This window comes from Pleurodeles waltl, chromosome 8 (assembly GCF_031143425.1).
Source record: "Pleurodeles waltl isolate 20211129_DDA chromosome 8, aPleWal1.hap1.20221129, whole genome shotgun sequence".
NCBI lineage: Eukaryota > Metazoa > Chordata > Amphibia > Caudata > Salamandridae > Pleurodeles > Pleurodeles waltl.
This window is the reverse complement of record NC_090447.1, coordinates 1351586799-1351601185: the sequence shown is the minus strand read 5'-3', so window position 1 is coordinate 1351601185 and position 14387 is coordinate 1351586799. Positions and strand designations below refer to the sequence as shown.

Here is a 14387-nt window from a genome sequence, read left to right as displayed (position 1 = left end):
CTCCTGTCTCGCCTTGCCAGCTTCACATCCAATGATGAGACCCTTCTAAATGACTTTAATGTTTTTTTGTTGAACTATTTGAACATCCAGGCTCCAACTAAGCATGCAAGTGCAAATCAATAACTTTGGCACCCTGGTACTTTAAAAGACCTTGGTGGGTATAAACACTCTCTCTGCAGACACAAATGAAACTGGAAGAAAAACAGAAATCCTGATGGCCTCATGCTACTGAACTCTATCAACGTAACATACAGACAGCTCCTCACATCAGCCAAAGCAAAGTACTATAGCAATACCATCCATGAAGCCACCCATAGAAGCAAAAGAACTTTCAAGACAATCAAGCACTACATCAATTCCCTGCTTGACCTACCTACCCCCTCTCCAAAGATAAAGTGCAGTGCCATGATAACTTCTTCTTCCGTGACGAAATGCAGAAGATTCAACATCACATAAACAACACCAAGCCTGCTTCTCCTCTTACACCCATCCCGGCTTGTTAAACTCCACAATGTCCATTTTTCAAAGCTGTTTCTTCCAAATCTTGCTGACATACTACATTCCATCAAAGCAACTTCCGATGAAAATGTCTTGCACTTTTCCTTCTTCTGAGCTCTGTCCAGTGAATCTCTCTCTCCTGCTCACCATTTTCAAAGTCTCACTTACTCAAGGAATCTTCCCAGAAGTTCTCAAGACAGGCAAGACCCTCCAACTTCTAAGGAACCCTACATTACTCCCCAATATTCCTTTTTTCCTGCCTACTGCTGTAAATCTGGATTTCCCTCCATTTTTCTAAAGAGTTTATCTTCTTTGGAAGTAGTTGACCAAATATTCTTGCCAATATATTTTTTTCTTTGAAGAAGGAGTATGCCAGTGCCAAAGGTTTCCAGTTTTAAATTGTGTCTGTCATGGAAGAAGCAGATGTCCTTTTTCACACACTTCCAGTTTCGCAGTGAATGTATGTAATGCTGCAGACTCCAACATAATGCCAGCAAGTGTCACATCACTGTGATTAGTGGAAGGACTGGCCTAAACATAGGATTCACCACCCTCAGATAATCACAGATAACCCCCCTAAAAGTAGGAATGAACTGAGAAATTTCCTGTTAATAGAAGCTTCTGAAGGCACAAATAGGATCTTTCGTCCTCCTCCTCCAAGGGCTGACCCACTTTCAACAAGAGGTTCCCAACAGTGCCATTCCCAAACTCTGAATTAGTCTGTTCTTCTTCTGAGCCTCTGCCTGTGGGGCTTATGAAGTTGCAACCTCAAATTACTGTTATTTCTGCTGATGGTTTACAGATCGAGCGTTGGATTGGCGTGCACCGACAGAGGCCCTCTGGTTGCCATTTTCTCAGTTCCATCTTCTCAAGAATGAACTTCTGATGGAACAGACTCCCTTCTGTTTCTGCCCTAAGTGCCACACGAAGTTCCAGCGGACTGACCAGCACCAGGTCTGCAACCTCTGTTTATCCCCGGAGCATAAGGAGGAGGACTGCGAGGCTTACCAGTCTTTTTGAAAACCTTGGGAGATCAAAGAGCCCGTCATCATGAGGTGCAACAACAAGAGATTGAGGACATCCCAGATATTTTCAGACTCCCAAGACACCATGTCTGAAAAGGAGCAGGAACTTCAAGAGGACTCGGCTGCAGAGGAAGAGGTATTCTCTGTCGAGGATTTGGACTCCGAGATCGACACAGTTCATGAGACGCAAGACCTTCCTCTGCCTCAACCAGCTGTGAGTACCAGCTCCCATGCTCAGCCTAAAAAGTCCTTTACCACCAAAGCAAAGGCTGTTGGGCTGCCACTGCTGTTGGGCCTTTGGCGGTACGAGCTTGACTCCGAAAAGCAAGCCTAAGCCTACCACTTTGATTCTGAGCCGAACACCACCAGCCTCAGCACTGAAAGCTTCGACCTCCCACTCGGCACCACCTGCTTCGACATTGAAGAGATTGCTGCTCACCTCAGCACCTACAGTTTCAGGATCGAAACTCCAGAGCGCCTCGGTGCTGAAAAGAATGAAAGTTGCCGTACCTTTGGAGCCGACTACTTCCATTGAGCCTATCCTTCACAAAATGAAGCAGCAGACAGATTCCAAACAGTCACAGCTTCATATTCAACCTCAGACCGGATGTGTCTTGGTTAAGGCTGTCGTGTCCACACCTTCAACAGGCAGCTTACTTTTGAGGTGGCCATTGACATTCCTGTGCCTCCTGCCAAGCAATAAAGAGTGACTAGAGACTCTGCTGACATATTCTCTCCTCTGCCTTCCTCTCCACCGTCTCCCCCCTCACCTCCTCATGCTCAGGGTGACCCTCTTGATATCACACTGCAGGATTCCCCTTACTATTTTCACAACATTCAAGACACAGGGGATGATACTGTACCTTTCCCCCAGACACAGACCCATGGTTTCAGTATGATGTCGACCCCTACACTGAAACTGATCCAGATGTCTTCCCAGTTGGATCATCCCCACCGGATGACACTACTTCCTGTCAGTAACTCATTAGGAGAGCTGCTACTTACCATAGGGCGCCCCTAGACAAAGAGCCAATTGATGGCGATATTTTTGTTTGAAACCCTCACTGCATCCCAGAAAGCCACACAATACCGTCCCATGCTTAAGAGCATGATGAGGCATGCAGAGAATATTTTTTAAGATCCTGCCAGGGCACACACAATCATTCTGGGTTTAGAAAAGAAATATAAAGCCTCCCCTTCAGACCCAGTTTTATAAAACTTAGATCCCTGCGGATTGCTTAGTGGTCTCCAATGCAAGAAAGAGAGTTAACTCCCCAGAAGCTGCTGATGCTCCACCTCCTGACAAGGAGAGCAAGTTGATTGATACTTCTGGCAAGCGTGTTGCCACTCAAGTAGTCAACCATTGGCCCATCGCTAATACACAAGGTCTGCTAGTCAGATATGACTATGCCCAATGGGACGAAATGGAGGAGCTCCTCCTATATCTCCCAGAGAAACACAGAAAAGAGGACAATGAATCTTTAGTGACGGCCAGGTTATTTCTAACAACTCCATTTGCTGTGCTTTGGACTCTGCAGACACAGCTGCTTGAGGCATCAATACTAGTGCCCTCTTAGGCCAAGATTCGTGGCTACACATTTCTGGTTTTAAACCGGAGTTACAACATACCATCCTCAAGGTACCTTTTGATAAGGAGCACCTTTTCGTCCCTCAGTTTGATGAAGCACTTGAGAAAATGAAATATATGACAAAGTGGCTAAATCCATGGGAGCTCTTCAAATCCCTGCTTCACCTGGGGCTTTTCATAGACCATTATATGTTCTCATCTTACAAGAAAGGCCAACCTCACTCATCCCGCCCAAAGAGGATTTTTCAAAGGTTCCTACAGGGTAAATAATAACAGAGGTCAGGGGAAAACACCCTTCCCCAGCAGCTCTTCCACTGCCTCCAAGTAGTGACTCCCTTCACGTTCCCTCCTACTGTCTAACACCTGTTGAGGGGCGTCTTCGCCTCTTTTTCATCCCTGGCAAAATATCACAACCTATCAATGGGTGTTGGATACTGTCCAAAATGGTTACTGTCTGGGGCTCATTTCTACACCTCCAAAGATTCCCCTTCATACTTAAAATCTTTCAGCAGAACATATCATTTTTCTCAAACAGGAAGTGCTGGCCCTACTAGCCAAAGGAGCGATAGAACCAGTTCCTCTGCACCATCACGGAACAGGGGTATACACGCTATATTTTTTCATCCCCAAAAACGACTCCTAAGGGCCTCTTCTAGACCTCAAGCCTTTAAATCATTACATCCTGTCAGAACATTTTCACATGGTCACCCTTCAGGACGTGATCCCACTGCTTCAACAAGGTGACTTTCTGTCAGCTCTAGATCCTAAGGACGCCTACTTTCACATTCCTATACACTCAGCACATCGCAAGTACCTCAGATTTGTGATAGCAGGACAACATTACCAATTCAAAGTACTTCCCTTCGGGGTCCCAGCTGTCCCAAGAGTCTTCACAAAATATTTCTGGCAATTGTCTAGCTCACTTGCACACACACAATATCCACTTCTTCCCATGTCTGAACAACAGGCTCATGAAACCCAGTAGCCTCACACAGTGTCTGTCACACACTCAAATCACCATAGATATGCTTCATAAATTAGGTTTCTCTATCAATTTCCAAAAGTTGCACCTGAATCCTCTTCAGATCCAGCCCTGTCTAGGGGCCATTCTGAACACTCAACTAGGACTAGTCTACCCCAGTGCAGCATGAATACAAAACTTTCAGCCACAACTCTCTAATTTACCCCATTCACCAAGGCACAGTAAAATATGTCATGAGGCTTCTGGGCATGATTTTCCTCTTGCATTTCCAGCGTGCCACATTCCTGTCCTCACATGCGTCAATAGCAGGAATGTCTAGCATGTCAATGGTCTCAGGCACAGGGTTGTTTAGAAGATCTAGTGTTGGTAGACAGCCGCACCCATCACTGTATGCAATGGTGGAACAAAACCAATCTCTTGAAGGGGCGGCTTTACCTAGACCCCGTTCCACAGACCATTCTAACAGTGGATGCCTCTCAGACAGGGTGGGGGACTCACCTTCAGGACCTCACAGTACAGAGTCTCTGGGATCCCACACATCATACTATACAAATCCATTACCTAGAGCTTCTAGCTCTTCACCTAGTGCTCAAAGCATTTGTACTTCACCTCATCAACAAGGTAGTCCTCATATGCACAGACAACTTGACAACAATGTATTATGTGCATGTACAGGGGGCACACTTTCTGCCACACTCTTGTTTTCACAGACAATCTGGCACTGAGCCATATCCCACAACATTTACCTGCTAGTCTAACACTTCCAAGGGACACACAAGAACCTTGCCAATGTCTTCAGCAGGATGCAGCAACAAGTCCACAAATGGGAACTCCACCCTCAAGTCGTGTTTCCCTACTTCCAAAAGTGGGAGTTTCCAGATATAGACCTACTTGCAACAAAAGAAAACACAAAATGCCCACACTTGGCCTCCAGGTTTCCACACACTCAGTCCAAGGGCAATGCTCTATGGATGAACTGGTCAGAGATATTTGCCACCTCTCCTCCTTTCTTTCTAGTTCGGAAGCTCAGGCAAACATCCCTCAGATTGATACTAGTGGCCCCCACAAGGGCCAGACAGCCATGGCTCACTACTCTACTAGAGCTATCATTCGTTCCTTATGAGACTAAAATCGGATCTTGTCACTCATCACCATGGTCAAATCAGGTACCCAAATCCCAAGGAATTGAACCTCGTGATATGGCTCCTGAAGCCATAGAGTTTGGATATCTTGAACTACTTAAAGAATGCATGGATATTCTTAAAGAGGCATGTAAACCTACTATCAGAGCATGTTATGCAGAAAAATGGAAAAGCTTTGTCTGCTACTATATATCCAGACAATTGCCCCCCGTCATAGTATCAGTGCATGGCATTCTTTTATATCTTCATCATTTGCAGAAAGCAAGCTTAGCATACACTTCCATAAGATTACATCTGGCAGCTATAGCTGCTTTTTCAACACAAAAGGATGATGGACGGAGTGCTGAAACTTTTTAAACACTCACCCCCAGTCACATATCTGGGTTTAATCCATAGTTCTTTTGCTCACCATGCCACCCCAGGTTGGACCCAGCCACATTAAAATCAGTTTTGACCCTATTCCCCATGGGAACAGTCAGGCCTGAACTGCCAGGCCAGGTCCTCCCTGGACCGGAATCAAGCATCCAGGGACCAGTTTCGAGGTATCACCGTTCATCAGCCAGGCTAGCTTGAATCCAGTGGCACAGTGAGCACGGGACCCATGTCTGTGCATATCTTTTCCACTTTGTGTGACTTTAGCAACTTTTCACACACAAGTTGTTCCTTGTTATTTACCTATTTTCAACGAGAGAGGCTTTATGGGAAATGTATGAGAACAAAGAAAAATGTGCACACCACGCCTATGTGGTGCTAGAACTCATGACTGTTGCTCTTCACTAGTTACTGTATACTTCACTTTAACTCTCGATACATTTCTATTTGATGCAGTAGCAGAGATGTCATACACATTATTCTGTTATTTTGCAGTTTACATAATCAATAAAGTTATCACATTGGCTTTTACTAACCACATTAGTATTTGCAGTGTCCTACAGAGACGAAAAGTATTTTAGTTATTATTAAGAATAAATGATATGGAGACGCTGTCTTCTAAAATGTGATATTCCTATTACTTCTCCAAGTCGGGTAGATGAAGTTATATAGATGTAAGACTGACTTCTTTATAGAAGGAGTATGTTTGTTTTTGCAAGTTGTCAGTAATGCTTTTCTCCCTTCAGTGTTCGCATACAATGTGAATTTACTCTTAAAATAATCCCTCCTACAGGTTGCTATGGGTCAGGGTCAGGCTGACCTGGCCATTCAGATGTTAAAGGAATGTGCAAGAGAAGGGGAATGGCTGTGTTTAAAGAATTTACATCTTGTTATTGCTTGGCTTCCTACACTAGAAAAAGTAAGTAAATAAAGCCTTATTACACTCACTGATGTCTGGAGTCAATGTTTAATAACAATTCAATTTCACTTGGTTTCATAACTTTTTATTTACTTTTTTTTAAATGCAGTTTAGTGAAATCATGTAGATATTGTTTAGTTTAATCAATCAAAATACATAGGTGGTCATTCTGACCCTGGCGGTCTTTGACCGCCAGGGCGGAGGACCGCGGGAGCACCGCCGACAGGCCGGCGGTGCTCCAATGGGGATTCCGACCGCGGCGGTAAAGCCGCGGTCGGACCGGCACCACTGGCGGGGTCCCGCCAGTGTACCGCGGCCCCATTGAATCCTCCGCGGCGGCGCAGCTTGCTGCACCGCCGCGGGGATTCCGACCCCCCCTACCGCCATCCAGATCCCGGCGGTCGGACCGCCGAGATCCGGATGGCGGTAGGGGGGGTCGCGGGGCCCCTGGGGGCCCCTGCAGTGCCCATGCCACTGGCATGGGCATTGCAGGGGCCCCCGTAAGAGGGCCCCTACATGTATTTCACTGTCTGCTGCGCAGACAGTGAAATACGCGACGGGTGCAACTGCACCCGTCGCACAGCTTCCACTCCGCCGGCTCGATTCCGAGCCGGCTTCATCGTGGAAGCCTCTTTCCCGCTGGGCTGGCTGGCGGTCTGAAGGCGACCGCCCGCCAGCCCAGCGGGAAAGTCAGAATTACCGCCGCGGTCTTTCGACCGCGGAACGGTAACCTGACGGCGGGACTTTGGCGGGCGGCCTCCGCCGCCCGCCAAGGTCAGAATGAGGGCCATAATTTTTTCACATGAATTTTATGATGAAATGCGGAATGGGAGAAAACTGTATTAAAAGGGTCACAGCCCCATGCACAGATCTGAAAGTCACAATTATGTTCAAAGGGTATTCTCATATTCTCAGAAACATTCAGGATACAGATTGGCACAGCACAAGGTTGCGGGATCACCCTGTTTGTGATGGCCTTAAGCCATTACCAACAGCGATCAGCCAAATAGAGAAACTAAGAGGCCTTGCATTTGCAGCTATTACCCATACAATTTCCCTATTTGTAGGTGACATATTCCTATCCCTCGTTGACCCTCTGTCCTCCCCCTCCCCAACCCTTCTGCTGACTTCAGAGCAGTATCTGGGTATAAAATGAACTCAAAGAAGTCTGAACTGTTACTCATTCAGACCTCACGATCAGTTGTGGAAACCCCCTTTAGGTCTGCAGTACTGTCACTGAACTATCTAGGGATACATCTCACTCCATGTAATAATGCTTTGGTATCTAAAGCCAGACACACTATGTAATATGTGTCAGGGAGTGTCCGATAAGTGTTGCAGGGGTTATGGATCAATGGATATCCAGGTCATAATTGGAGGGAATATCCACGCATATCCACATATTGGAAGGATGTTCTCGTAGCAAATAAAGATTTGATGGTGCTACCATACCTGATGAACCTGTGGTAGTGCTTCTGGGCCTTTTCCAGGAGAGCTGGGAGGGCTTGAGAAATAAAGAACAGTCACTGATTTTCCATTTATTTAAGTATCCAGGTATTTGAGATGTCATGAATGATGTCGTCAGTGATATCACTGACCATGTCTTGAGTGATGTAATATGTGAGGTCATAAGCAGTGCATTGCGGGGCGTAAGTTATAGTTAGGTGAGGTAACTATAATTGCTGAATTTCTATGGTTTTGTACATTTGAAATGTCAGCCTAACTATTACGTCACTTTAACCTTTGCTTTTTTTTCAGTGAATTTTTAAGGTTTTTTAAATTTATATTTCCTAACTATTACGTCCCTTTAACCTTTGTTTTTCAGTGAATTTTTAAGTTTTTTTTGCCTCTCTCTCTTCTCTCTCGTTAGCTCTTGCACTCCCCCAAAACCCATTCTTTTCAGTGAATGGCATTCAGATGAAAGCCAAGCAATTTACCCATTCAGTGGTGTGGTGGTTGATGCAGCTATTAATGAGAGGTAGAATAGGATCCACTTTAATCCCATAGTGATTATGATGTGCTTTGTCTTTTTTTGCCAAAACGTTGTTTGTCCAGTGTAATAATATGGTTTAATATATCCAATAGGAATTGAATACTCTTCAACCAAAATCAAATTTCCGCCTTTGGCTAACAGCTGAAGTTCATCAAAAATTCACTCCCATTTTGCTTCAGACAAGTTTGAAGATAACATATGAGGTAGGATTCTAATGGACCACTGGTTTGTCTGCTTATTATCTTTTTACATACTTTGTTTTAAGAATGGAAATATTTGTAGTTTCTTCTAAATAATATCAGTTTTTTAGATGTATATGTGGCTGCTGAAACCATGCAATCTGTATAAAATAAGAATTAACAAAAATGGTTCTGTGGGCCTCTTTTGTTAACCAGGCAATATAACTCTGTCTCCTAACATTTTTACTTTATATATTCTCCAAAATAGTTATAGTATATCTTATATAAACAAAATAGGTGCAGTCAGCACGGTGCTCAAAGGTGCAGAGAAGTGCATTGTCAGACTGATCTGTCCTAATGAGCCAATACCTAATAATAAGAGGCCTTCCTCCAGGCAGTGTGCATCATATATGTACTTGGGTGGTTATAACTAATTGGTCTCTGGCTAGCTATACCCACTCCAGTACATGTATGATGCTCACAGATTTGTCTGATGTATGTACTTAAAATCCTCTCTCTACATTCTGCCTCAGTAGGTGTCTTGCCAGACGGCATGTTAGTGTCCTGAATATACCCTTGTAAATTCTGTACAGGGTCAAAACGTTGACATTTTAATGGAATTATCTGAGATGCAATCAGTTGTGAATAGTAATCAATGATTATGGATTGAAGTCTCGATCTTTATGAAATGCTAAGACTGATCCGACCTGTGTGTATGTATCATTGTAAAAATAAATTGCACATCACTGCACCTTTGAGCACTGCCCCTTCGGCACTTATTTTGTCTTTATATTATATACTATACATACTTTGGAAAATAAATGAAGTAAACATGTTGAGAAAGAGTTGTTTTGACTGGTTAACAAAAGAGTCCCACAGGAACCCTTTTTGTTTGTTCTTGCACTTTACTCTAGTTGTGTTATTGGGCATAAATGTTAGGTCTTGTGTATTTGCATCTAAATTAAGCATAAAGTAATTATGTGTTCAACATTTGTCTAAGAAAACCAGATTCATGCCAGATTTTCAAGTTAACCACAAACTATATAACCACATTTATTTTTTGTGTATACGTTGAAAATCAACCTGGACCTACTTCAGACACCTGCGATGTAGGATGCATGTATGACTAAAAATATTGGACTTGGAGAAATGTCCCAGGTTGTATGCTGTGCTCTTTTACATCCTTATAAACTTTTACATTCTTCTTATTAATAGTGATATTTTGTGATTTGTCAAGCCTGGTTCATCTGTAGGTTCAAATCCACCCAATGAGTAAGATTAATGTAAATGATGTTAACCATGACTGTTCTGGATAATTTTTCTACAGATTCCCCATATTCAGAATCTCCTCAGACAACAGCCTTGTTCTAAAAAAAACTTTAGCAGAAAATTCTCTCTTCAGCTGATGATAGAGTTGCAGGCGCCCCAGCAACGGATCTGCTTACATCACCATAACCATAAAATTGACTTTACAAGACCACTAACTTGTCACTGTTGCCAATGGCGTACTTTCTTTTTCTGCAGATGTGAAGTCTTGGGTAACTGTATTCTTGGTTTGCACCTTTTTTCCAGGATTTTGCCATGTTGTTTACATTGAAGCATGCCCACCTTTAACACCAGCATGCAAGACAAGAAGCAAATGTCGATATATATATCTATTAATCATGCATGTGGTTTCAGATGTAAAATATGACTTCCTCTTGTGTCAGATTCATTTATAAGCAGTCCGAGATAATGAGGCAAAACATTTTATGACCCTTTTGCTTCAGGTAAGAGGGTCAAAAGTATGTTTCTCTTTTTTGGGATTTATCTGTCCTCTCTAGTACCACTCCTCCCAAAAAAAAAACTCACTTAAATTGCTAAAGAAACCGCGCGTCTGGTGCTGAGAATAATAATTTCTTACTCATGGTGTGCTACACTGGCTCAACAAAATTTGTCCTTGGACCAGATTATACTCTTAGACAAGCACAAACTGAGACTTAAAGTTGAGGCTTCTGAAAGGCCTCGTACAGGAAAGCACTCCTTTACATTTGGTCACTTCACTTTTTGCAAGATTTCATTGTAGGTTTGCAGACTCTGCCTACTGGGATACTATTGTCTAATGCCCAGGGCATGTGCCGGGACCCCTAAAAGATGAGGACATTGGTATACTCCTAATTGTCATACTAAACCTACCTATAAGTTGGTAGTATATGATACAAAGCACACCCAACACCTGTAAATTAAATGTCACCAGTGGACTGGGTGCACCCATTGTGCACCTACTACAGTGACAATGTAAACATGAGTGCAGGCCTATGACAATAGCCTATCTGTGCAAAACTGCTAATTCAGTCTGTCAATATAACCACTTTAGGCATTCCTAATCCCTTCTTTTATTAATAGGTCACCCCTTAGTAGACCTTAATGTCAGTAATGCAGGGTGTGTGGCATTTTATAAGTAGAACATGTAAAGGTTTAATGTTAAATACTTCCTTACAGTGTCAAGGCCCAAAAGCTGAGGCAAGGTTAGGTTTTCCATAGGGAAGCATATTAAATTTATTATTGTTATCCTTGCATAAGAAACAGCTACAAGAGCCATTCTTGGACTTTTTAATATATTTATTAGAAGTGCAATTCACTGGTAAAGTCGGAATTGTAATAGGTATGTTAGAACCAGTACATCTGATAGAGACGTCTAGTTGCAGATTCCTTACCTTAGAATTTCCCCAGGTGTCAGCTAGGATCCGGAGATTTTTCTTTGAGCAGTACCTCTGCACGCCGTTAGGTGGCGTTGGTCGACTTCGCGGGAGTCTTTGGCGTTGTGGTCGTCGTGATGACGTCATGACATATATAGGCACCACCCCGGCACGCTGACGTCAGTTCTTTTCTTTCCGCGCCAGCCTTCGTGCAGATCTGGAGAAAGAGCTACCTCGGTCATTTTTTGACTGCCAGCAACTTTTTGTCTAAGTTTTTGTGACAAGTTCTGGTTGTTTCGAAGGGATGTCACGTAAGACCGGCTTCAAACCCTGTGACTCCTTTCACCAGAATATGTGGGTGATGGATCCGGACCTCATGTGTCTCTATTGCTTGGAGCGCGACCATAACCTGAAGTCGTGCTTTGAGTGTCAGGCTATGAATCTGAAAGCTTTGAGGGAGCGGTCACTAAAGCTGCTGGCGCTCAGACACTTGACTCCACGTTGCACCCGATCTCGCTTGAGAGGAGGGTCTTGAGGCCGACCACGGAGTCACCACCACTCTTCGTCCTCGAAGTCTTCGGGCATTCAGGTCACAAGAAAAATAAGTCATTGTAGGATAAACGTTCTTCGACTTCACCCCGTCGATCGGATGATGTGACGCGGGAAGAGCGTTGATGCTCTAGGCCGCCGTCGTCTGAGCATGCATCTGGGTCCGCTCCACGTTTCCCCAAATTCCCGGGAGCCGGCGCCACCCCTGCCCAGCAGAAGGAATTCTTTGAGGCCATGCACCTCATTTTTGGGCAGACTGACCCACCCTCAGTGCCCTCGGCCCAGGTGAGTCAGTAGGGGCCCTCTCGGGTTCCAAGTCGTCAGCTTCAGCCCCAACTCCGGAGGGTCCCTCTGGATCCACTTCTGGATCTGTTCCGATGCCGGTCGTACCAGCCTGACCTTTCCCGGCGTCAGGTCAGATGTTGATGCTCCCGCCCCCAATTGTGCCCAAAACAATGTCGATCCTATACTTATACCCAGCAACCCGGAACCGGAATGGCGTCAATCAACGCCAATTGCATTCTCCATGGGCTCTACTGGGCCCAGGGTTGATCCGGACCCTGATACTGTTGGGTATGGATATGGGGAGAGTGTAGAGGGGCCGCTGGACCCGTTGGAATACCAGCTTGACCCTAACATGGACTTGGTAGAGGAATTGGGTGAGGCCAGTGGTCTGGACACCTCCCCTGATGCTGGCATGCTCTCTCCCCCTTCCATGGCTACTGAGGAGGGAGCTTCTTACTCTATGGTGGTAAGAAGGGCGTCTGAGTTCTTGGACCTCGAGCTTCCTTCTCTGGAGGTTAGAACTAATCTCCTAACCTAGGTGCTCCAACCAGGTTCTTCCTCTTCCGAACCTCTTCTCCCATTTAATGAAGTACTGACGGACGTCCTCTGGGTACCTGGTCCAGACCCATCACAGGGGCTCCTGTGAATAGGACGATTGCACGCCGCCATAGACCTGCACCATCAGATCCCAAGTTCCTCACTCAACATCCCACACCTGAGAGCCTTGTCATCCAGGCTTCATCTTCATCAGGTGCATTCTCTACCGCACCCCTGGATATGGAATCAAAAAGACTAGACAACTTGGGGAAAAATATGTTTTCTTCCACCAATCTAGCACTGCAGTCTGTGAACACCGCAGGCCTTTTGGGCCGTGTAGGAGGCTGGCCTGGCTTGTAGTGGGTACCAGAGGTACTTACACCTTGTGCCAGGTCCAGTTATCCCTTATTAGTGTAGAAGAGGTGTTTCTAGCAGCTTAGGCTGATAGAAGGTAGCTATGGCAAAGCAGCTTAGGCTGAACTAGGAGACATGTAAAGCTCCTACTATACCACTGGTGTCATATGCACAATATCATAAGAAAACACAATACACAGATATATACTAAAAATAAAGGTACTTTATTTTTAGGACAATATGCCAAAAGTATCTCAGTGAGTACCCTCAGTATGAGGATGAGAAATATACACAATATATATGTACACAAACCAAAATTATGCAGGTTATAGCAAGAAAAGTAATGCAAGCAGTGTAAAGTTACAAAAGATTGCAATAGGAGCACATAGGTATAGGGGCAACACAAACCATATACTCCAAAAGTGGAATGCGAACCACAAATGGACCGCAAACCTATGTGAGCTTGTAGAGGGTCGCTGGGACTGTAAGAAAACTGTGAGGGTTAGAAAAATAGCCCACCCCAAGACACTGAAAGGTAGGTGTAAACTGCACCTACTACCCCCAGAGAGCACAGAAGTCGTGATAGGGGGATTCTGCAAGGAGAACAAACACCAGCAATGCAACAACAGTGGATTTCCGGACCTGAGTACCTGTAAGACAAGGGGACCAAGTCCATGAGTCGCGACAGTGTCGAGAGTGGGCAGGAGCCCAAGAAATGCCAGCTGAGGGTGCAAGGAAGCTGCCACCTGTTGGAAGAAGCTTAGTGTCCTGCAAGAACGAAGAGGACTAGGAACTTCCCCTTTGGAGGATGGATGTCCCACGTCGTGAAGAAGCTTGCAGAGGTGTTCCCACGCAGAAAGACCACAAACAAGCCTTGCTAGCAGCAAGGGGTGCGGTTAGGGTTTTTGGATGCTGCTGGGGCCCAGGAGGGACCAGGATGTCGCCACTTGGATGAGGAGACAGAGGGGGCGCCCAGCAAGTCAGGGAGCCCTCACAGAAGCAGGCAGCACCCGTAGAAGTACCTGAACAGGCACTTGGAAGAAGAGTGAACCGGAGTCCATGCGAAGTCACAACAGGGAGTCCCACGACGCCGGAGGACAACTCAGAAGGTTGTGCACTGCAGGTTAGAGTGTCGGGGACCCAGGCTTGGCTGTGCATGAAGGAAATCCTGGAAGAGTGCACAGGAGCTGGAGCAGCTGCAAATCACGTGGTACCCAGCAATGTAGTCTAGCGTGGGGAGGCAAGGACTTACCTCCACCAAACTTGGACTGAAGGGTTACTGGACT

The 14387-nt window shown here is 45.1% G+C and overlaps 1 protein-coding gene across 2 annotated transcripts in view; it reads left to right on the top strand.

Moving 5' to 3' along the window:
• Nucleotides 1–14387, top strand: part of DYNC2H1 (dynein cytoplasmic 2 heavy chain 1) — a 1541159-nt gene that overhangs the window by 1189622 nt on the left and 337150 nt on the right. For both annotated transcript variants that reach the window (XM_069202358.1, XM_069202357.1), the window contains 2 exons: nucleotides 6401–6526; nucleotides 8612–8722. In XM_069202358.1, coding sequence (XP_069058459.1) covers nucleotides 6401–6526; nucleotides 8612–8722 — 237 coding nt within the window. The remainder of the gene's footprint in view (nucleotides 1–6400; nucleotides 6527–8611; nucleotides 8723–14387) is intronic.